Source organism: Stereum hirsutum, assembly GCF_000264905.1.
Source record: "Stereum hirsutum FP-91666 SS1 unplaced genomic scaffold STEHIscaffold_21, whole genome shotgun sequence".
Classification (NCBI taxonomy): Eukaryota; Fungi; Basidiomycota; class Agaricomycetes; order Russulales; family Stereaceae; genus Stereum; species Stereum hirsutum.
The window spans coordinates 193098-216040 of NW_006763151.1; the positions used below are offsets into that span (position 1 = coordinate 193098).

At 51.8% G+C, this 22943-nt stretch overlaps 5 protein-coding genes across 5 annotated transcripts; 1 reads left to right on the forward strand and 4 right to left on the reverse strand.

The window, feature by feature from the left end:
* Positions 1-51: 51 nt before the first annotated feature.
* Positions 52-6838, reverse strand: STEHIDRAFT_87654 (uncharacterized protein). Its single transcript, XM_007310660.1, has 24 exons — positions 6538-6838; positions 5848-6464; positions 5391-5730; positions 5048-5323; positions 4706-4981; positions 4369-4644; positions 4022-4303; positions 3709-3963; positions 3364-3639; positions 3252-3287; positions 3165-3200; positions 2892-3106; positions 2565-2828; positions 2353-2498; positions 2092-2291; positions 1803-1988; positions 1396-1737; positions 1278-1337; positions 1202-1220; positions 841-1139; positions 668-782; positions 572-609; positions 491-506; positions 52-435 (listed from the first exon to the last, which is right to left on the reverse strand). The coding sequence occupies exons 1-24, from the start codon at positions 6796-6798 to the stop codon at positions 344-346; spliced, it is 4923 nt and encodes a 1640-aa protein (XP_007310722.1). The 5' UTR covers positions 6799-6838; the 3' UTR covers positions 52-343.
* Positions 6839-8744: 1906 nt separating this feature from the next.
* On the forward strand, positions 8745-9426 carry STEHIDRAFT_150711 (uncharacterized protein). Its single transcript, XM_007310661.1, has one exon. It carries the CDS (start codon positions 9050-9052, stop codon positions 9254-9256), a length of 207 nt encoding a protein of 68 aa, XP_007310723.1. The 5' UTR covers positions 8745-9049; the 3' UTR covers positions 9257-9426.
* Positions 9427-9720: 294 nt separating this feature from the next.
* STEHIDRAFT_162992 (uncharacterized protein) lies at positions 9721-10521 on the reverse strand (the record flags this gene model as incomplete). The annotated part of the gene is made up of 1 exon (XM_007310662.1): positions 9721-10521. One exon carries the CDS (start codon positions 10519-10521, stop codon positions 9721-9723), a length of 801 nt encoding a protein of 266 aa, XP_007310724.1.
* A 334-nt stretch (positions 10522-10855) lies between these two features.
* Positions 10856-12775, reverse strand: STEHIDRAFT_68678 (uncharacterized protein; the record flags this gene model as incomplete). Its single annotated transcript, XM_007310605.1, has 5 exons — positions 10856-11040; positions 11092-11717; positions 11772-11953; positions 12009-12251; positions 12308-12775. 5 exons carry the CDS (start codon positions 12773-12775, stop codon positions 10856-10858), a joined length of 1704 nt encoding a protein of 567 aa, XP_007310667.1.
* A 3782-nt stretch (positions 12776-16557) lies between these two features.
* STEHIDRAFT_126102 (uncharacterized protein) lies at positions 16558-22035 on the reverse strand. The gene is made up of 11 exons (XM_007310663.1): positions 21703-22035; positions 21564-21650; positions 21309-21506; positions 21219-21240; positions 21020-21158; positions 20933-20964; positions 20792-20860; positions 20603-20711; positions 20489-20542; positions 20375-20434; positions 16558-20310 (listed from the first exon to the last, which is right to left on the reverse strand). The coding sequence occupies exons 1-11, from the start codon at positions 21992-21994 to the stop codon at positions 17392-17394; spliced, it is 3981 nt and encodes a 1326-aa protein (XP_007310725.1). The 5' UTR covers positions 21995-22035; the 3' UTR covers positions 16558-17391.
* Positions 22036-22943: the final 908 nt, after the last annotated feature.

A 22943-nucleotide genomic window follows, 5' to 3' on the forward strand; every position in this document is an offset into this window, starting at 1 on the left:
CGTTCAATGCGTGTCATACCACTGACTGATCAGCGGCGTACGAAGGGTGCACAAGAAGTTCGAACGATACACGACTAGCGAGTACATCCGAGGCGACGGGTACTACAGGATACAGTAAAGAGACTAGGACGATACATCATGCCATGACAAAAATGCGAGACAGAAACGGACAAAACGCGAGACTACAAAAAAAATAAGATAGACGAAAGCAAGGTGGATGACGGGGTAAAGAATCAAAGGGATGGTGGCGAATAGAGAAGTAACATGCAATATACGTGGGTATGAAATCCATGAATAACGAGACGGGTTGAAGCGACAGACAGAAGTCATAAAGAGGAGGAGATCATCGGAACACAGGCAGCAATGCCTTCGCCTTGACCCGTGCCCCGGCGAGCTTGTCGATGGATGCTAGAAGATCAGTCCGTCGTAGTGGTTCTGGAAGTAAAGTTGATTAGTTGCCTGGCAATAAAATACACGGGGAAAACCCTACTGGTGATGTGGTCATCCTAGATCACCACGGTTTATATCAATAACGCCACGGACGAAGTCATAGATTTAAAAGGAGACTTACCATGCCTTTCGCCAGACAGCGTTCGCGATCGCCAAGCACTAACAATGAGAGACAACATGAGTGGACAGGATGTACGAAGGTTAGATATTGACGCACTGGCATGAGCTGTTAGAGCGATGATCGGCGTGCGAGGAAGGTCGTTGTGCCTTTCATATGCACGGATCAGTTCAGTCGCTTCCACACCACCCATAAACGGCATTGACAGATCCATCTGAAATCACCCAATCAAATCAGACTCTGAGAATGAAGTAGGTAAGGGATTTACGAACCAGGACAATATCATACGACCGAGACCTCTGGACAGCAGCCTTGAACATGTCCACCGCGATAGACCCGTTGTCCGCCATATCGACGACGTGGTCACCGTGCTTGTGGAGGATCTTCTTAGCAAGGTCTTGGTTGATCTTGTTGTCTTCCGCAAGTAGGATAGAATATGAGGCATTATCTGCGGTAGTGGGCGGGCCAACAGTGCTGGATTCTAGGGCAGATGCCAGTGCCGATGCAAGATCTTGGCATGAGACTGGCGTTGTGAACAGAGCGCTCACACCGTTGTCGAGACACCACATTACTTGAGTTTCAGAGGAGTCAGTTCCACGCCGGGGCTAGAATGAGGAGGTAGGGGAAACGCACGATTTAGAGGGAAAACACCCTGCGGTTCGAATTCTGGTCAGAAATCCATAATAAATCATGAGATAAAAGAACATACAGCGTCCATCAAGACGATTGGGATGTATCTCAAGTATACGTTGCTTCTAACCTGCTTGGTCTGGAAAGAGGTTATATCAGTTCTGGATTACCTTTACATTGCAGCGCGGACATCTCACCACTTCCGCAGAATCAGTCACGATTGTATCGATATGGGGACGATCCTCGCTCTTCTCTAACACAGCGATGTCATGCACGACATAGGCTTTGAGCCCAAGGTCCTCTATATGCCGTGCGACATTGGTTTGGTCGCGCCGTGTGTCGACGAAGAGGATGGTTCGATTCTGGAACACCGCCATCTTCGCCTGCAATGTCTCCAGGGACATGAAACCGAGCTGAGACGAGATAGTGAAAAAGAATTTACTGCCTTTGCCGACGTCGCTCTCCACCCACATAGTGCCGTGCATGAGGTTCGCTAGGCGCTTCGAAATGGATAGACCGAGACCTGTGCCACCGTACTCCTGCAAACAGCAAAACGACCAGCATTCAGTACCGCAGAGCAAAAGCCAAAGGAATAGTAACATACCCTCGTTGTTGAACCATCAGCTTGAGCAAATGTGTCGAAAATGAGGCTGAGTTTATCTCTGGCAATACCGATACCGGTGTCCGTAACGCAGATCTCCAGTGTTACGCCCTCGCCATCGAGAGCTAGGAGCCTGCAGCTCAAGGCAACAGAACCCTTCTTCAAGGTTCTGGGCGGCGTGAACTTGATCTATCGATGAAATTGACTCCGGTGAGCTAAGGAGCCTCAGGAAGACGACGAACGGTGTGTGCATCTAAGGGATACACTATTGTGAAAGTGAACGTGGACCTACGGCATTGCCAACCAGGTTCGTGATGACTTGTCGTAGTCGTAGCGAGTCGCCAATAAGTAGATCGGGGATGTCAGGATCGACGTCGTAGGTGAGGTCAAGGTCGTTTTGATTAGCACGAACAACCAGAGTTTTGAGGATACCGAAGACGGTCTGACGGAATGAGAAGTAGACATGTTCCATCGTCATCCGACCAGCCTCGACTATGAAGGGGATCGTCAGTATGGAGTTGGACAATCTGTACTTGAAAGATCGTAAACGCACTTTTAGAAATATCCAAGATATCATCGATGATCAATAGTAGTGACCGGGCAAGACTGTGCACTAGTAACAAGCTTTCGCGTTGACTTGACTCCAATTGACTGTCTAGTGTGAGCTCCGTCATGCCGATGATACCATTCATTGGAGTACTGCGATGGGTTAAACACGACGAAGATTTAGCGTCAACGAAAATTGCCCAACGAAAGATGACTCACCGAATCTCGTGCGACATATTGGCCAAGAATTCTGATTTACTCTTGTTCGCCAATTCAGCAGCCTCCTTGGCCGCCGTGTTCCTCTGGATACTGTCCCTCAACTTGAATACCATCTCATTGATCTGGCTCTTCAACGAGTCCATCTCTCCGCTGGCTTCGACCGTAATAAACCGAGTGAAGTCGCCATCCATGGCCGCGGCCGATATCTGCGCAAATCCACGTACTTGAGTGGTCAAGTTGCCGGCCATAGTGTTGACAGACATGCTACAAAGGCGCCGAGGGGTAAGTCGATTGCGTTACAGCCACTGAGCCTCAAGATCGACGTACGTGATTTCTTGCCAGATACCTTGCACATTGCCGACTTGGGCTTGTCCACCTAGTTTACCCTCAGTTCCGACCTCGTTGGCGACCTTTTTGACTTCAGATGCAAATATAGACAATTGGTCGATCATGGTGTTGATGGTATTGACCAGGCTAAGCATCTCTCCCATGACGGGTACGCCAGTGATTATTTGAGTCAAGTCGCCTCGTGCGACAGCCGTCTGCATCGTCTTCGTCAATACAAGCACGCCGATAGATAGAGCAGGTAGATCTACTTACAGTGGCGACAGCAATGGTCCGGACTTGCGTGGTCAACTAAGACAATAGTCAGTATCAAGGAGGTTGTATAGTCGCTGTGAGGCTCACATTGCTAGCCATGGTGTTGACGTTGTCGGTAAGAGCCTGGAGTGATGATTCTGTATGAGTATCTCGTTCCTTCACACGAATTGACCACATCGCTGAAGAGGGAGAGCCTCACCTTCCAAGTTCCACGAACATTCGTGACGTTCGCTTGTCCACCCAATCTTCCCTCTGTACCGACTTCTCTCGCCACTCTCGTTACCTCATCCGCAAATAGACTCAAGCTCTCAGTCATTCCATTCACCGTGGCCTTCAAGTCCAACATTTCACCTCTCACATCGACGGTGATCCTCTTTGTTAAATCACCGTCGGCCACTGCCTTCGTCACCTCAGCGATAGACCGGACTTGATCGGTAAGGTTCTTGGCCATTAGGTTGACATTGTTGGCCAAATCCTGTGACATAAAACGCCGATGAGCAAATTTGAAGGAAGAATAAGAATATGAGAAAACGGGTCATCTCACCTTCCATGTTCCTTGAACCTCAGGTACCTCAGCCTGCCCTCCAAGTTTCCCTTCAGTTCCGACTTCCAACGACACCCTCGTGACTTCATTAGCGAGGACACTTAATTGGGTAACCATGGAGTTGACGGTCGTCTTCAAATCCAGCATCTCGCCTTGCACGTCCACGTCGACCCACCGGTCAAGGTTTCCGTTCGCAACTGCCTTGGTCACGGCTGAAATAGATCGAACCTGATCCGTGAGGTTTGTGGCCATGCGCTAGAGAGACAGGCCGTTTAGAAGACAGTGATACGACCCCAAAAAAGTGAGAACTTACGTTGACGTTGGTGGTTAAATCGGCCCAAGTTCCTTGTACGCCCTCCACCTTAGCCTGTCCACCGAGAATACCTTTTGTGCCGACGTCGAGTGCCACACGCGTGACCTCCGAAGCGAACTCGCTCAACTGATCCACCATGGAGTTCACCGTCATTTTCAATGTGGCCATCTCGCCCTCGACGGGTATCTCGATTTTGCGGGTCAAGTCTCCTTTCGCGACGGCAGTAGTGACGACCGCGATGGAGCGTACTTGATCCGTCAAGCTCGAGCACATCGTGTTGACCTACAGATTCAAAATACGAAGATTAATACGTCATGATAAAAAGAATGCCCATCATCAACACTTACGTTCCGTGTCAGGTCTAGCCAAACACCCTCAACTTCCGGGACAACAGCCTGACCACCCAATCTGCCCTGTGAACCAACCTCGAGCGTGACTCTGGTAACCTCAGAGGCAAACCTGCTCAATTGGTCCACCATCGAGTTCACGGTCGTCTTCAATGTTGCCATCTCACCCTCGACTGGAATCTCGATCTTCCGTGTCAAATCTCCCTTGGCCACGGCCGTCGTGACAATAGCGATGGATCGTACTTGGTCTGTCAAACTGGCACACATTCTGTTCACCTACGAGCAAATGACTTTCAGATGCATAGAACGTAGGATAGTCAGAAAAAAAAGGGCGTACATTCCGTGTCAAGTCCAACCATACACCTTCTACTTCCGGAACGACCGCTTGGCCACCCAACCTACCCTGAGATCCGACCTCAAGTGTGACGCGAGTGACCTCCGAAGCGAACTCGCTCAGCTGATCCACCATCGAGTTCACTGTCATCTTCAATGTTGCCATTTCGCCCTCAACCGGGATCTCGATCTTACGCGTCAAGTCGCCCTTGGCGACGGCGGTAGTCACTATAGCAATAGAGCGTACTTGGTCCGTCAAGCTGGCGCACATCCTATTGACCTGAGAGAACAAACAAAGTTGAAACGCCTGTGCGAAAGGAAGAAGATGACAAGGTAGGAGACATACATTGCGTGTCAAGTCCAACCAAACACCCTGCACGTCCGGGACCTCCGCCTGACCACCCAAGACGCCCTGCGATCCGACCTCAAGAGTAACTCTTGTGACTTCCGACGCAAATCTACTCAATTGGTCCACCATCGAGTTCACCGTTGTCTTCAAAGTCGCCATTTCGCCCTCGACCGGGATCTCGATCTTGCGTGTCAAATCGCCCCTCGCTACAGCTGTCGTCACGGCCGCGATCACTCGTACTTGGTCCGTCAAGCTGGAGCACATTCGGTTCACCTATTAGGTATGAACGCTTCAGCGCTAAACGAAAGTCAAAGATAACAAAGAAGCATCAATGACGAACGTTACTCGTCAGGTCCGACCAGACACCTTCGACGCCGGGTACAATCGCTTCTCCGCCCAATATGCCTTCAGAACCGACTTGTTTGGTGACTCTAGTGACTTCTCTAGCTAGTGTTCGTAGTTGATGGACCATTCCGTTGACCGTATTTTTCAGCTCCAGTATCTCGCCCTTGGCTTCAACGACGATCTCCTGTGACAAATCCCCGTTGGCTACGGCTTTTGTTACGTGAGCGATACTCCGGACTTGGTTCGTCAAGTTGGCTGCGAGGTGATTTACGACATTGGTCAGCTCCCGCCATGTGCCATGCACGTCTTTGACTATTGCTTGACCACCGAGTATCCTACAACCACCAGTGAGTGGATTTCGAAAGTAAAAGGATGAGCTGCTGAATGGAAAGACGGCGTATTTTCGCTCATGGTGATCGCCGAAGCGGAAGGCGAACGTTATTGAAACTTACCCATCGGTTCCTACCTCTTGACTGACACGGGTGACCTCCTGGGCAAATTGAGCAAGCCTATCCACCATAGAGTTGATGGCCGACTTCAGTTGTATCATGACCGTGCCCTGCACCCTGACCTCGATCTTTTGAGACAAGTCTCCTTCAGCGACGGCCGTGCAGACTCGCGCGACGTCCTGAACTTGTCTCTTTAGCAGTGAGAGTTCCTCGACGGCGTCTACGCCGCTCTCAAACGCGGCGACTGCAAGCGGGTTGTTTGATGGTACAATTGCGGGAGAATCTGTACGTTCGACAGGAGAGGAAAAAGTTGGGAAGCATGAGCTTTGCATGATGCGTCCACAAGTAGCACAAGTATGCCGAGGAGGAGCAGAGTTGGTGCGTGTAGGTTTAGGTCGCTTGGGATCAAGAATGGTATAGCGAATGTCGTTTAAGGTCAGCCTACCAGTGACGGATGGCCAATTGAGGTCAACGTCCATACTACTTGGTTCGCGGCTAGCTCCACTTGTGCCGTTGAGATGCAGCTGGGACGAATGTCCGTCTGACAATCTAGAAAATGCCCTTGTGGGCTTTGGCTGATAAATGAGTTGATGATCAGCATTTGCAGATGGAGGCTCTACCTGCAGGCAAGAGGATGGTGACAAGTTGAGAGAATGGCGTATTGCAAGGGACTCTACCAACCATTGCACTCACCCTTCGTCTCTTCTTGCTATCTGGGCGAGTTGTTGGCCAAGCCTGGCCGGTGCGAAGTGCTTCGACCTCGTCTTCTGCGGAGTGCATTCTGTGGACGATCTCCGACAGCATGCCGAGTACTTTATGCATTTGAGGCGAAGCTGGGCCCTCGTATAGGGGAAGTGTAGTGTCGCGATCAGCGCCTGGATGGCACAGTGAGAGTGCGCTGTCGAGGTAGGAGATGAACGGATGGTTCGGCATCGCAACGGCGGCCGCCATCATGGTGTTCGACGTCGAGGACGACGGTGACGGAGTGAGCAGGGTGGACGTTAGGAACAGCGAGCGCGTCTAGGCAGTATTCCCCAGCTAATGCCTAGACCCTCACGCCTTGTGCCCGTCGGAGAGCCGGGTTCCCGGCGTAACATGCCCGCTAAAAACTGAACTCCGAGCCGCCGGCCGGCTTTTTGCAACCTTTCAGGTTCAACTTGCTTCATCTTGCCACTCGTTTAACTCAAAGCATAAAGTTCGATGGCGTATGCGGTATCCCATCGACCACTTCAGTCATGATTTTCTAGTTTACTCTGAGTATCGCCCACGGTTAACAGAGGCCGCCAGGAGCTAGCAACCCCAGCACCGTACAAGGGGTCAGACTATCATGTACCTAGAATTCAGAGATACTCTCACTCCACTCCTGCTCCACCCGATATTTTTCCAAAGCCTTCATCAAGGATTCTGGGCCCGGAAGGCGTTGCATGTGCCGAGGTCTCGTGCCTATCTTTGTGCAGCCTCACCTTGTCCCGTAAACGCGGCAGCATGTCAGAAATGGAGAAGGCGACGGAGCTTGAGTACTTACAGCTGTAATGATCCACGCTGAGACAGTGAGGCTGGCGATGAGATTAACATCTTAATGGGAGTTACCTGAGCTCCATCTGTATACTTGGGGTAGATACAAGGCTCGCCGAAGGCATTAGTGGTCTAGTAAGCAGGACGACCTAACCAATTGTCTGAAGATATGCTCGATGAGTTCATATAAACAAAACACAAACAACGGACTCTGCCAGGATACAAGAGTTATGGCTCGTTTGTGTCGGTGGCTACAAGTACCTACCGGTCCGGTGCAAGATGGAGACCAGTCCAACGGAATAGACAGGCCTACAGTACCTCGGTCCCTACTCCGACGTCTGTTTGGTTTCCGATGCGTGGAAGGGACTAACGTTTTCCATTCATGAGAGCACATGCAGCGCTATTCTAAGTCGAGTAAGAGCAACTCCTGGACTTTATGGCAAACTTCTAAACCAGATAATGCAAGTCTATCAGAGCAGAGTCGATGATAGCTAGTTGCGTCCAATCCACCCAAAGCAGTTACTTACAAGCATTATCGAGATTGCAACGTTGACCTCCACCCTTCAGCGCATTTGCACTCGAACCGGTTTTGCTATATTAGTGCGCTCCTTCCTGTGCTCCTAGAGTAATTGGACGTGGCAAGAAAGTGATACTAGGGCTCAGCGCTCAGCTCTCGAGGATAGCGCCCGCAGCGTCATGTTGTAGAGCGATGATCACAGGATTTGTGGAAGGAGTCTAGAGCGGTGGTAGAGTCGTATCCTTAGCAGAACCAGTTGGAATAATGTGAATACACCAGTGTCGAGGAGCATACAACTCAAAATGTAGGCGTCCATCCATGCGGTGTTCGCGAGTTGGTCATGACGAACGAGAGCAAGATGGACGCGTCGAGCTTCGTAAGTTACCCGAGTGGCACCAATGCAGCTGAGTTTGAACCTTATCGCCACTCATCAGTATCGCAATATTTAAGCAGTCCGTTCTTTTTCCTCACCACGAAACCGCGAGGATCGCATCCTCCAGGACTCTTGCATTGGTGATTTCTCATTCGTCATGAACCGACCAAGGTTTGCGTGCCTTTATCCCTTCGGCCTCAGCAGAACCCGGCGTCAACAAGTAGAATCAAAACGATACACGAATATTGGGCCACAATTACGCTCCGTATACTTACCTCACATAGTGATTATTATCCTCGGCATGTATATCTACAATTTATCATGTCGCTATTCTCTCTCGATATGAGCGGGAGTAGAGTTTGAACGAGGAGGAGATGGACTGCCTTCCGTCAAGTTGGCCTCGCCACACTTTATCGGACTTTGAAAATATGAAGTCCTTAAAACCAGTCGCGTGCGCTGGCAATTCACTCTTTCTCCACCACGACAGCTCCAAAGCCGCGAAGCTCACATCGTACAGGATGTCTCGCACGTCCGACCTCGTGAGCGGGCTAAGGTCTGAGTATCATACCCCCTCGACTGGTTCTAGCAGAATCTGGCTCTAACGAGCTGAGCGACGTACCAGAAATGCGACGCGCGAAATTGCCTGACGGCTAATTCCTGAGAACCCCAACGAGTGCTGGAATCGGCGTTCGGATCCCTTCGTGCGTGGGGGAGGGAGGTTGTACGGGAGCTCGTGCGTCTTGAAAAGCGTCGCGGGGATTGGGTGCGTTTTCCCTTCTGCAGATCCTCGTCAGCCTTCCATGTTCTCGAACTGTCAGTTTGTGTGTTCGCGCTACGTGTCGAGAATTCGATGCCATGGGACGGGAGTCTCTAGCTATGGTCGCAGCAGGATGTCTTCAAGACTATCCGAACACCCAAGGGGAACCGAAGGGGCTGTCTTTACAAAGAACCGCCAGCTTGGAAGTGATGGCACGCAGGATTGCGTCTGTTGCAGAAGAGATTGGTAATGGTGCTGAAGCAGGACTGCATTCGTTTTGGAAGGCTGGCTGATGGTTTGGCAGTAGCAGGAGATCTGCATCCTTGAGTCCACTTCGCGGCTCGTGGTGACTAGTCTCGTCCTCGTTGACGGTGATTTGGCGCCGCGAAACTCGATTCAGACTACTCTGGGGCTGTCGTGACCCAATTTTTTTCTTACATCTCAGCTCTTCGGAGTGCTGTCTGCATCATGTACCTCTTTTCGAGATCTCTTGCAAATTGTACAATCCTTTCTGCATACTTTGACTATTGGCTCGGTGGTGTCGCGTTCGTCTCAGTGTGACCATCTTTGCATCAAGTTCGCCACAACAGTCGCGTGCAAGGTGTAGTTTCTGCTTCTCTTTCCTGGAACGTCATGCTCATCTCTAGCTCAAAACGACGGAAGCCCAGCATCGGATGTACGAATCGCATCATCTTCAGACGTGTAAAATCGCCCTCAGAACAAAGCCCCTGAGGCTTTGGCAACGACCGGTGCGCCGCAGGTCGTAGCACTCCTAGTCCTTCCAAGATTATCACCTCCAATATCGGCCTCCTCAGCTCCTCCCTCCCCGATCGTCGGCATACCAGGATCAGACATCCTCCTTCGTCCGGTACTCTCCACTTCTTGCCTACGCCCACCCGCCTTTCCACCTGCCCACCCAGACTTCTCAAACAGTCCCTTGTCATTCAGCAACCTCAGATTGATTGGCGCCATCTTGTCTGGCAGGTATTCAATGTCATGACCTCGCGTCGAAGGTAGGGTAATCGCGATGAACGGCTCTTCGGTCGTGGGTACGCTCGATCCCTTCTTGTGTTTGATGCGGTCTAGGTGCTTTTGGATGGCGTCGGGTTTAGCGATGACGGACGGTACGGGGATGTCGTGACCGGAGGTAGAGCCTGTTGGCGATAGCATGAACGCGTTGCAGAAACGCTGCCAACCACTAATCTCGATGGCGTTGGCGTGGCTTTCGGAGCGAGGGCCAGCTTTCTCGGAAATGGCGAAATCGGATGAATTGCGAAACTGCAAAGGACGGAGCTTTGGATTCTTGCGCGTCCGTCTGGCGTAGACATGTTTGACGAAGATGATGGTGACGGTAGTTGAGACGACGAGTACGGCGATGCAGGCACCGACGATTTGTAGCGTATGGGAGAGGGAGCTACCCTCCAGGGACTGGTAGTACTCCGACGCTTGTCCTGCCGCAGAATTTGTGTTGATGATATCGGATGGCGTGACTTGTTGGATAGGGAGGGGTGCCATGGTCCTGTGGTGAGCTCGATATACCTGGTGGGAGGGCTTTGGAAGACTCGTAAGGACCGATGAAGGAGTCTAGTGCACGCTTTAGGGACCTGGTAGAATCTTCTAGGACTGCCGGTTGGCTGCAGGTGAATCAAAATCCGGGTTTGCATAAATGTCTCACCTAGGTCTCGCTTGGCTGTGGTATCGTCTCGAGCCACCGGGCTCGATCGATATCCACTACAATCACTTACTTGACATATTTTTCTTAGCCATCGTCTACGAACGAAGGCGAGTTAACCACTGCCAAGTGGCGCACGAAGTTGTGAGACATTTGCAGAACGAAGGACACTACAGATCAAATTTGAAGAATTACAACGTCCGTCTCCTGGCCATCGACATCCACTGCGATGTCGATGTCATCTGTCTTTCCTATGACCTTTTCTTCGGACCATTCGTTATTGACGTATATCGCGTAGCGACCCGCTTTCAAGTTCCGAATTACGGGGCAGATACTGCAGAGCACGAATTCATCAGGCGTTTCTCCTTCTTATTTAACATGAAGCTCAAGGAATACTTACCTCACGCGATTACCATGCCAGGTCTTCATCGTCAGCACCATCGCCCGAGTCTCGTCAACCCAGCTACCTCTCAAGAAATCAACGCCTTCACTCAAAACCACACCATCAACAAAAGGCCGCTCTTCGAGTTCCTCCTTTGTCCACGGCTTCTCCCACATCTTATGTTGTCCGTCAGGCACATTCAAGCGGGCGTACCCAATTCCAGCGTTTCCTGTGAACGGGTCGACATGGGTCCAGTTCCCGTCATTGTCCGAAGACGTATCGCAACGTGGATAGAAAAGCCCGCCGAGCTCCCACTGAGGATTCATGTACTGATCCGCGTGGTTGAGCAGGCCATCGAGCGTAGCCTTGTCACCAACTTCGGAGACCCACTGAATGACATAGCCGAACGTGGGCAGCTTGTAGCCACTGCGCGACTGCTTAGGGGGAGCAGCAATTGCACGTGCTTGAGCGAGTGTCTCGGAGCCCTGCGGGTCCATGTTGGGGTCAGAGGCGATCAGAGAGCGAATGGCATTGGCGATGGGAGGGGGGTTGAGGTTGACGCGAGTGGGGGATACACGCTGAAGAAATCCGAGAGCTTGACTCTCATAGACGCTGTGAACCTGTTTGGTATTCCAGGAATTCATGAACGCAGAAGCCCTGGAAGAACAATTATTGAGCTATCATCAAAGCACGGATAGTACCAAGTCCTACCAGGCACTGAAACCGATGTGGCCCTGTGATATCCTCGCGCGTTGTTCGACGAGATACATATCCACAAACAGGCCGCTATCAGCGACTATCCCAACCTTCTCCCAGGAGCTTTTATATCGCTCTAGTACGCCACCGGCGACGTCCGTTCCCGACCGAATATCATTGTACCGCATAGCGATAATCTACAGTGCGCGTTAATGCTTGCAGTCCTAGCAGTTACAAGGCTTAAGTGCTCACCGGAAACTGATTACAAGCGACAAAGATGTTGTTCGGTTCGCAACAAACGCCAAGCCAATTCTCCCTCTCCATCTCGTCTAGGATGGCCTGCTGCAGGCTAGATCGAGAGTACTTGAACGTCTCCGGTCCCATACCCCAAAATATTGGATCCCAATTGAAGACCAAGGCGTCGGGGGCGTCGTACGAATCGTCATTGAACAACATAGAGTAGAGAGACACCATTAACAGAAGGTGTCCGGAGTACTGGTGCTGTTGTCAGCGGGCTGATTCAAACTCGAGGAGATGTACAAGATACACACCATAATATTCTCCTTTTTGTTTGGATCCGCCCAAGGCTTCCTCAACTCTTTGATAGACGGATTAACGAGCTTGCCACTTTGACTGGTAAGGTACCAATATCCCCAGACCTCCTTCCTCAGCATCTTGTCAATCAGCATTTTGAGAAGAGTTTTGAACACTGATCGCAGCGCAGGAAGACGATGATAGTGTGCTGCACCCGCGGCGTAGGTCATGATCGCGAGCTGGTAACGGTAGGCGTCAAGGAACTCTTGCGAAGGTTCCTGAGTGCCCATGTGCCTCCATTCCCCAGGCAAGAGCGAAGCAAGGTTAAAGAAATGACGGAGGTGGGCAGCTTGTTCATAAGTGAGCTTCGGAACTGATGAGAGAAAGTATTCGGGCAAGATATTCGGAGTAGCCACAGTAGAGGGGATTTTCGGGCTCTCCGGTGACAGATGCGCAAGAGGAGGAAGAGTTGTTATCGTCGACATCATCGCCGCAGTGACAGAGTGATCCTAAGGAAGACACTGAGCTCGCATTCACCAGCACAAGCTATATAATCGATTCTCTGCCGGTCACGCCGGTCAGTCTCGTATGGAGACGTGCGTAAGTACGCGGCGTTGGGTCCGAGTTTTGATCCCAGTCGACCTTTCCAGTCATATCATCCCTTGTGGATCTGATGGGTACTATAGCCGAAGGCTCGCTTGTAGTACCTTGTTCAGATCGGGTCGATTGGCGACCATGGTACAACATGTCGGGACCTTGACGGAAGGGCCTGACGAGAACAATAGGAAGAAGTGCCAGTCAGAGGAGTCGTCGTTGGTGGTTCATGCCTACGAATGGTTCGGCACTTGCCGGACTCCATCAGAAGCGGTGTGAGTCGAAACACCGTTTCTGGCCCCCTCCTTGTGTCTAACCGCCATTGTTGAGACGTTGAGTGTTTGCCTTAGATGTAAGGCTTAGTGATGTATGTTTCCCGCGACTGGTTAGTGTTCAGGCAAGGAAAAAAAAAAATTCGCAACCACTAAGCGTAAAGTCGAGTTCCTACATTAGTTCCCTAGACAGCACGTCCTTTAGAGATCGGTACTAGTATCACGTATCCTGATCGCCTTTGAGAGCCCTCCTATCATCAACTATCTCGACACTGAGTCCCGTGTTTCGCAAATCCTCCAGAAACTGTTCCCGGACCTCGACAGAGCTACCCAACACGATCTCCTTCAACATACAACCAGGGAACCTAACCTTACGCTCTTTCAACGTGTCGAGTAGGTCATCCTGAAATGCCTCTATCCCTTTGGGGTACGAGAGTGATGGCCCCAATATCGCGAGGGTGACGAGGTAAGGAATGCAGACATCGTCTTCTGGACGAAGAGCAGTCGAGGGTGTCGTCTTCTTGCCTTCGGGGCATAAAATACGTCGCAATCCATCGTATGGGAGGGGAAGTGGACCGTTGCAAAACGATAATTACCGGAGCGAAGGCATCCCATGAATGGGTCCCGCCAGCATCATAGCTATAATTTCATCACGACCAGAATCGACAAAGAGGTGCTCTACATCGGAGAAATTCCGAGAGCAGGAACGATAGACGGAATGGCAGGCTCCTGGACAGAACCCGTCTCTGTATAAACATGGTATCGCGAACTGGATCGCCATGGTTGTCGATTTGAGATCATAGCCATCGTGGGAATCAGGGACGTCCACATCCGATGCAGACCACGAGTCAGAGCTCCCGGCAATTTCTATGTCAAACATCTTATCGTTCGAACCATACCCTGTCCTCACCCACACAGTACTTCGTCCACGCTGGGACGAGAGGTATCGAGTGAAGATAAGATCCGTCAATGTGGATACTCTCTCCACCTCACGCACCGATTCGGAACGGGCATAAGCGATCTTCAAACAGACGCGGAGCAACGATGTCGAGGTTTCGACGGTCTGCAGGAAGTCATGGGAGAGTTTTGGCGTCTCTGACAACGTCAGGGACCGAAGTCTTGGTAGACGAATGCGGACGTCCTTATCATGTACGTGGTCGAGGGTGTTTTGAAGTTCCAATGCCTCTAAGTTATGCATGGCTTCCAAAAGAGCTCGGAGTTCTCTATATGACGGTGGATCGTGGGGAGAGTGCACCGAGAGGAATGTAACATTATCGAAAACTGGGGAATGGCGAGGGAATGGTAGGCCTCCGCCTTCCAGATGAATCTCCGCGAGTCTTGGCGCGTAGTCATCAAAAAGCTTTGACGGGCCGGGGAACGTTAGAAGTTTGGGATCAAGACTCCTCGTCATAGAGGCTGAAAGAGAGGGTCGGTGTAAAACCGGTGCAGGTCGAGACAATGCGATCGTGACCAGGGTGTAGATGTCGATGTCGGGTCCGTGCACATCCAGAGTTTCGGTACGTGAAAGATGATCTCCGATGAGCGATATGAGTATTCCGCACTCTCGTTCAAAATCGAGAATAGGGCACGAGATGTGTAAGAGGGCCGAGTTTGAACGGGAGATCATGAGTTCTGCACATTCGGCTCCGAAATCAAAACTTGGTGTCCTCCACAAGAGGGAGTCTTGAATAGCGATATCCCTCCAGAGTTTGCAGACGTGCGTGATCTATATAAGGACTTTAGCGAAAGTCGATGATTACGTACAATATCTGTTTCGCCACTGAATATCTCACCTTGAGCCACCCTAGAGTAGCTTTTGTCCTGTGGCTTCCGTTTTCGTCACGATATGGGCTCCACTCGCTTCTAGCAGGAGGTTCCAGATCAACCAACCATCTAAAACAGCGTACGATCAGCTCGGGCGGAAGTCGATGGATGCTATTGCTCTGAGGCTTGATGTATACGGATACTGTGTTGTCTGTAGCAAGTTCCTTGGAGAGAGACTGATGAGCGCGGGATATAGTGGCCGTGTCGTCTTGATTGGACACGCAGGAAAGGTGTTGGAGTTGCTGGAGGACCACCCGTCGCCACCATCCATCGGTGCTACCACACGAGATAAAAATCAACAAGATATACCTGATGTGATTCGAAAGCTGGAAATACCTTTGAACTGAGCTGGATGTCATTTTGTGTGGTAGGATAGTGTGTGTGAGGGGATGTGGTGCTGGGTGGGAGGTAAAGACGCTGGGACCACGCAACATAACATGCATTGAACGCGCGCTTCCGAGTCTGGGTTCACACGAGAACACGAGTAGCCTAAATGGTGTACTAGGGAAGACACGATGTCGACTTCCATCTACGATATTTTCGATTCTACACGTACTTTCTATTGCGATCAGATGATTGCTCAAGGCTGAGTTGTCGTTTCATTTCCGAGGAACCAATACGTTGAGCGTAGCCTCCGCCTTCCCCTGCTAGGAAGCCGTATAGCTATCAGTACGGATTAAGTATCAAAACCTTAAACACTGAGAACGTACCTGCATCTTCATCTCAAAGCCCTCTTAACCCACAGTGCATCGCCTGCATAAACAAGTGCGCATAGCGAGTACTTGTGAATGAGGAAATAATGAGCGCATGTTAGAGGTTGACCCACTCCTTGTGTATAAGATTACCAAGGCAATGCACACTGGACGCAAGGGCATTGCTATATCCAGTCCTAGTAGGCCGTGTGGATAGCCAATATCCGACGTGCAAGCTCTACCGTCGATCAGCGTCGAGCTCACGGGCTGTGCGAGAACTTGTCCGTTCTGCCACCGCCAAACGTCTGCCATAAGAAGAAGAGAGACTTGTAGATCTCCTGCCAAGGTTGTAAGGCATCCATGGGGAAGTCTGGGGAAGGAGATCAGTGCCTAGACGCCACTACCACTCAAGCATCAAGAGACAATCCCAAGGCAAATCAATATGTGGGCTCCTATAGAATGAAGTCAGTGTACCAATAAGTCTGCACAGATGCCCAGAAACGGAGGCGGATTGGACCATACCAAAACGACACTGGACGAGGTGGGACCTTGTTTGAACTCCGGCAATGGTCGAGTGGACCTAGGAAGTCAGATCATATCATATTTCGTACCATGGCATACCCTAGATATCTGTATCGTATCGTGCAGTTCCATAAGCAATATGAAAAGCTATGTAAATTCAGCCACTTTGGGCTCGGAAAGAGGAGGTACAAGGTCCACGTGCAGGCTGGGATTGGTTGGAAGAAGACAGTGCGCGAGCCGTGAACGAGACGAGACGGGGATCGAGTGGGGTTGATGATGGTGGATCGGGGTCTGAAGGTGTTCGAAGGTGGTGAATGACTGGCTGGCGGGTGGGAGCAGAAGAGGAAGGGGGAGAAGCGAAAGGGGCGAGTGAGAGTGGTTGTTTGTTAATGAGTTTGAAAAAGGCCCATGTAAGTTATTGAAAAGAAATCCGAACAGGATAATAAAGTTATACACAAGAGTTTTGGATTGGATTGATTTGGGTGGGTGGGGTCTGAGCGACAGCAAAGAAGAAAACAAAAGTACAGTATGGGGCAGGCAAGCTTTTCGATTCATCATGTGAATATGGGGAAGTGGGCAAGTTGGTCGACGGCGAATGATGGAGGGAGCCAAAGAAAGGACAGAGTAGCAGAGAAGAAGCTCCGAATGCTGAGCGCCGATGGCAATAATGGAACCGGAAGGCAGATGCAACACAGATTGGGAAACAGAGATACGAATGGTGCGAAATGGATTCCACATAGAAACGATAGGACAGAGATGAGTCAGACAGACATGATCTAGATGAAGAACCTTGGAGCGTGAATGCAGAGAAAGCAGATACACTGGGAAGGATATTTGACGAGTGAGGAAGAAGGATTGCATACTGCGAAGACGGGAAACCGAGAAGCCGAGGACCCAATATGAGGACACGCATGGAAAACCCGGAACGATTGATGAATGAACCAACGACGGATGGTGAGATGCTATTACGCAGCCTTGGGTGGCACAGTGATATCAGAAGACACGCACGCCCATGCACAAACTCTTCGAGACGGATGGAAGGAGCACTGAACAAGCATCAATAGACCGCGGACGCAGCAAGATTCGGCCGAGTCTGTGAGCTTTGGACGCCTCGAACGTCAGGAACTGCGACCCACCAGTGAATCGCAGTCGAAACATTACGCAGAACAGCTATCCGCAGATGCACGGTCGCAGATACTATCGTCCTTCGTCTTCTTCTGCCTTCACTAAACCATTAGGTCTCCCAGTTGAAGCCAACGCACACTTCGTCGCATCCATCTTCTCCTTCTCCACCGGCGCCACATCGTTCTTGCTTAACACCTCGTCTCCCCGTGCCCTCGTCTCCCCGACGTCCACACTGATGTTCTCAGCCAGAGGGAGAGTCGGAGTGACAACGTCATCACCCTTAGTCTGTGCGCTGGCATCCTGTTCGACTTTCTCTCCGCCTCTGGACTCCACTTCCACAACCTCAGTCTCAACATCCGCCTTCATCTCAACCTTCTGATCCTTCTCTTCGTTCATCGTCCTTGTCTCCACCTTCTCCGACATCGGCTGGATCTCCAACTCCAGCTCCAACCTCTCAACCTCCTCCTTCTCTCCATTCCCATCATCACCATGCACACCCACCTGCGTTTCACCCACCCCAACAACACCCACCTTCCCCCCAACGAACGCATCCACACCCATCCCCTGCACCGGCGAAGACGGCGAGCTCGACATCGGCGACGCCGAAGCCGAAGGCTCGTACTGCGAACTCTCCGATGACGAAGGCGCAGGCGATTCCGAGTTCGTCGAGTCTACGGAGGCGGATTCGAGCGAGACCGAGACGCATTTTGTGGCGCCACTGCCATTAGGCTGCTGAGATCGGACGAGGGAGTCGTGAGCACGAGGAAGGGTGTGATCCTGGGTGTGGGTGTGGGTGGGTGTAGCGGACGAGATGAGACTCGATGGATCCAAGAGGCTCGCGGGGGCGTTACTCTGAGGTAAGGGGGGATGTGGAGGTGAGTATGAGTCTGAATGACCGTTCGATTGCAAGTGAGGTTCTGCTTGCGACACAGGTTCCCCCCTCGATGCTCGCAGAGCACGGAGCACATGTGACGCCTCCTTCGGGAGCGAAAACGGAGGGACGGTGGGGTCGAGCTGGCTCCTCAAAGACTTCGACTTCGACTGTTGACTTTGAGTCTGAGGTGGAGGCGACGACCGCGATCTTGACCTACTCCTCGACCTACTCCTAGACCGCGAATTCGACGAGAGGTCACCTGGCAGGACGGCATCACGTCCAAAGAAGGCTCCCCTCCCAGGCGTCGTCGGCGCAATGATCGTCGCCGCAGAGTGCGAATGCGAATGTGAATGATGTTGCTGTTGTAATGGAGGACTAGGTCTCGGGGGTAACGAAGCCAATGAAGGATGAGGCGGAATGAACGAAGGATGTGAATGCTGTGGCTGTGATAACGGGCTCGAGGGTCCTGTTGAAAGCGGTGATGGAGGGAGATGAACAGTATATGGAGACCGAGACGGCTGAGGAGTATGGGTCGGTGAAGACGCGGAGTTGGAGGAGGTAAGATTAGAAGTGACAGAGAAATGCGACTGCGAAGGTGTCACCGTCGGCGATGGCGATGGAACCATCATCTCCGGCAGCTTCGCTCTCCTCTTACTACTAATCGGCGCATGAATAACCTGCTGAGAAAGATCGTGCGTAGGTACGAACGTCGGCATATGTTGTTGTGACTGTTGTTGTGAGTACAGGTGTTGAGGTGAATGCTGATGTGCATACTGCTGGAAATGATGCTGCAATTGCATTTGCAAATGCGACGGCGACGAATACTGCTGTGACGGGGACTGTGCTTGGCTATGACTCTGCGTCTGTGAAGGAGATTGAGCCTGCGAATGGGGTATATTCTCTTTCGTCGGATACGTCTCGTAAAACACATGCGGAGGGCTCGTCGACGGCTCCTGGGCATCCTGCGGTGAAGGCGGTAAAGGCGTCACCAACGCGACAGGGACAAAGGACGGTGTACCCATACCACCCATTGTAGAGCTCTGAACCCGATTCGACTGCGTCCGAGTCCTTGCGGGTCCAGAGATCGACCTCCTGCTCGGAGACCCGTTCAGCGTCGCTGTTGAGGATGAGGATGATGTCGAGGCTGTGGGCAATCGAGCAGCGGCTGCGTTGGCCATCCGTTCCATATGTCTTGGAATAGCGCCCGACTGACCGATATGTCCGTGCCCTTGTCCATGTCCAGAACCGAGGACAGGCGAAAGCGATACCGGCTGGCCCTCATTCAACTTGTCCGCAAGTCTGAAGTTAAACTGCTGCCGACCTCGCATGAACGGCACAAATGCAGGTGCAGAAACCCCATTCTGTCCTACGTGACCGTGGTTCACGTTCGCAAAGAATGCGGCAGGATCTGGTTGTTGGGAGTGGTGATGAAGATGATACTGGTGAAGATAAGTCGGGATAGCCGACTGTGGCGACTGTGGCGAATGGTTATAATGACCATTAGGCAGCGAGTCTGATATCCCGCCCATCGTTCGTATTCGAGCCGCACGAGCGGAAGAAGGTTCCTCAGCCATCGACTGAACAGAAAGAACGTCGTCCGTATCCAGCGGATCTTCATCTGTGAGGATCTCGCTGTTATTCGAGGACGACGCGTAGGACGTTTCCTGTCTCGCATCGGTCGACGCTGTAGCCAATTCAAGTCCTAGCCCCAGTCTGTTCTCGAACGATGTTCGATCGGCTTCAGGCGCCTCGGGGGGTGGCGGCGAGGTCCATTTCCCGCGTCTAGGTGCCATATGTTCAGGATGCGACGTCGATGTCGAGGGCCCCGCCTCCGGTGTAGGCGAGAGCGCCGAAGTCCGTGACAGAACTTGACCCTGACTAGGCGACAGGCGATCTGGGATGGGCACGGAGACATCGTTTCGGGTGGGGTTGCTGCCCACTGTATATGGGGTCTGTGGCGGCAAGGGCGATAATCTCGGAGGGACGAAGGGAGGATGCGATCCTGCTATTGGGATTGCGTCTCCTACACGCTCTTCGCAAAGTTGGGCGATGGCGACGATAGCCCGTTCCGGTCGCATCGTTAGCACTCTTGAGGCGCGCATGAATTCACCTCGAATCTGTGGCATGGCCCTAAAAGGTCAGAGATGTGACTTGTGATGGAGTCCCCAGACTGAAACGTACTAGGTACAGGCCGTCCCGCGTAACACATCGCGCCACATTGTAGTCCTGCTCAAAAGGGTCCTATCGAGCAAAGTTTGAGCTAGTTGAGCATGGAGTGGGATACGATATAGTTACCTCGATGCAGAGACGATTTCGTTCTCTGGAATCCTTATATCTCAGAGGATCGAGCTGTAAAAGCAGTGAGAAAGGCGCATATATGCGGTACCGCAGACGAGAAAAGCCACCTACGTCGTTCTGCCACCCCTTTGTCTCCTTCTTAAGGAGCCCTGCCCGTATTGACGCCACACCAGTATTGTACAGGAAGTCTCTCGAGAAGTATTTGAAAAAGTCGATCAATCTGGACATTGCAAATTCATTCACGTTAGCGCCACCGCCACCGCATTCAATCGTTCAGAGTAGAAAGGGAGAGACACTCACAATTGGGCGACACTATCCGTATTTGCGGATTGCCACCTCTGTCGCAGCAGCTCGATGTCGTCGAAGAACCTACATGCACGCACAACACACGGTCAATGCCGGTCATCCAGATCAGAAGCCTTGTGAGCGCGAGGATCGTACCAAGTATTATGCTCTCCGATATGTGAGTCCTCCTGAAGTACCGCGTGTCACTAGTCAGGCGATGGAAGGAAGTAAGAGTGGACGCACATGTGATATGGGACGTAATGGAGGCATTTGTTGTAGATTAGGAAGGACTGGTGGATTCTTGACATGTACAAGGAAATAGATGACCAGGAGGACATAACCATATGATGACAGCGTGCCTTGGTAGGGAGAGTTGATTTTTCTGATAGAGCGGTGCAGAAGTTAGATCGAAGTCTGGGATGCCACAGTGGCGGCGACGTACCTCCGCTTGCACCAAACCTTGACTGAATGGACGAGCAGGCATATATTTAGCGACGGGCGTGTCTGAGGACAAAGATGGAGAGCGACTCACGGAAGAGAACAAGGGTGCGGACGCGGGTAGGATCAATCATGGCGTAACAGTAGAGAAGTCTGGTATTCTCCAGAGCGAGTCTATTCTCGAAGCCGATGTCGCAGGCTATTCCGAGGGGAAGCCCCGGAGATGGATCGAGTGATAGCTTGACGATGGGTATTCGCGCATGAGGGAGCGGCTTGACGTGGAATTTTGTTTCTGAACGCGAGATGAGTTGTGCACAAAGAATGTTGAAAGGAAGAAAGGGAGACAGACCGCGTTCAAGGAGGTCACCGAGCATAGTGACCAGGTCGGCAGCCGAGAGCCGTTCATCGGAGTCAATCAAGCAGCAGAGATCCATGTCTGCACATGTATAAGCCTACACCCTCTACAGAATATCCAGAACGGTGCTCACCAGAGTTGCGAAGACTGAAGCCATTGGCGGTACTGCCGAAAGACAATAGACGGCTGTCGGGCTCGATGGTGCGAATAAGACGCTCGAGTAACTTGCGGACATCCTCTTTCACCGAGAGCTCTTCTGGCGTCGGGAGAAGCTGAATGACAAAATCGTAGAGACACTGGGAGAGCTCAGCGACGAAACGCTGGCGAGAGGCCTGCCTGCGCTGGGCAGGGGGAAGCTGGTTGATGGTGGGAGAGGTGTGCTGGGCGACGTGGGGCGAGCTCATGCTCTGGGCGTAGACCGCCATCTGCTGGTGGGCTGCGTGTGCCGCAATTGTCGAGGGGATTATTGGGGGTTTGTTGCTGTTGTTGGGAGCGATGAGCAGATGGGTGAGCTGTGGCCGTCGGTTGGGTGATCGCTGGAGCCTGTTCCAAGTCGCTGCTCGATTATGTTTCCCTTCTTCCCTTTTCGGGCCGTCCCTTACGCGCCACTACTTCGGGCAGCTGTGGCGACAGGCGGCAACCCTCTCCTCGTGCTCGCTTTAGTCTCCTCCTCGGACCCAACAGCGCCACCAGGCTCTTTCTTCGCTGGCAGCCCTCCTTTGTCCACAAAATGGATTTCTGCACAATGTCCGCTTCCATGAAAGCCCCAGTGACTCAATGCGTCATATATGCCGCTTTCACAGCGGACCTGAAGCTTGAAGGGGCTAACCGTGGTCATTCTCTCACCCATCCTCATCACTACCGCCTACCATCCGCTATTCGCGTTTATCTTCCATACCTGGCTGTCGAAATGACAGAAACGTGTAACAAGGCCGCATCAAGCAGAACTTACGCCCTTTCGCCCATTACGCCACAAGAACGCCACACCTGGACGTCAGAGCATCTTTCTCTCGAGCGTCAACAGGCTCAGCGATCATTGCCTTCTTTGTTTCATGTCTATAACTCTCTCTCCCATCGAAGGTCTTTGTAGGTCTTTGTGTGTGCATCATTGGCCCTCGGCTCCCACACAGGGTGTGCACGTCCCTTATGATGTCCGTTTACTTGGACTCAAGTGCAGTATTTTGGGTCTTCTTTCGTGGTTTCTTACTACCTTGCTTGGCTGTTGGCGTCACTCACCTGAGCGCCGTCCTAGTCAGCTCATTCATCATGTATCATGATCTTCTTCTACGTATGTACCTCGACTCCTCGACGACACCATGCAGAAGATTCATCAACGCAAGACCCTTGCCGACGATATTTCTGTCGAACATCTCT

Coding starts and splice junctions, on each gene's coding strand:
- STEHIDRAFT_87654 (XM_007310660.1), bottom strand. CDS start 6,798: ATGATGGCGGCCGCCGTTGCGATGCCGAACCATCCGTTCATCTCCTAC. Junction 3,964..4,021: donor ATTTAACCACCAACGTCAAC/GTAAGTTCTCAC, acceptor CTGTCTCTCTAG/CGCATGGCCACAAACCTCAC. Junction 1,738..1,802: donor CTGATGGTTCAACAACGAGG/GTATGTTACTAT, acceptor TGCTGTTTGCAG/GAGTACGGTGGCACAGGTCT.
- STEHIDRAFT_150711 (XM_007310661.1), top strand. CDS start 9,050: ATGTTCTCGAACTGTCAGTTTGTGTGTTCGCGCTACGTGTCGAGAATT.
- STEHIDRAFT_126102 (XM_007310663.1), bottom strand. CDS start 21,994: ATGGCGGTCTACGCCCAGAGCATGAGCTCGCCCCACGTCGCCCAGCAC. Junction 21,507..21,563: donor CGGTGACCTCCTTGAACGCG/GTCTGTCTCCCT, acceptor TCTCGCGTTCAG/AAACAAAATTCCACGTCAAG. Junction 20,543..20,602: donor CAAAGGGGTGGCAGAACGAC/GTAGGTGGCTTT, acceptor CTGCTTTTACAG/CTCGATCCTCTGAGATATAA.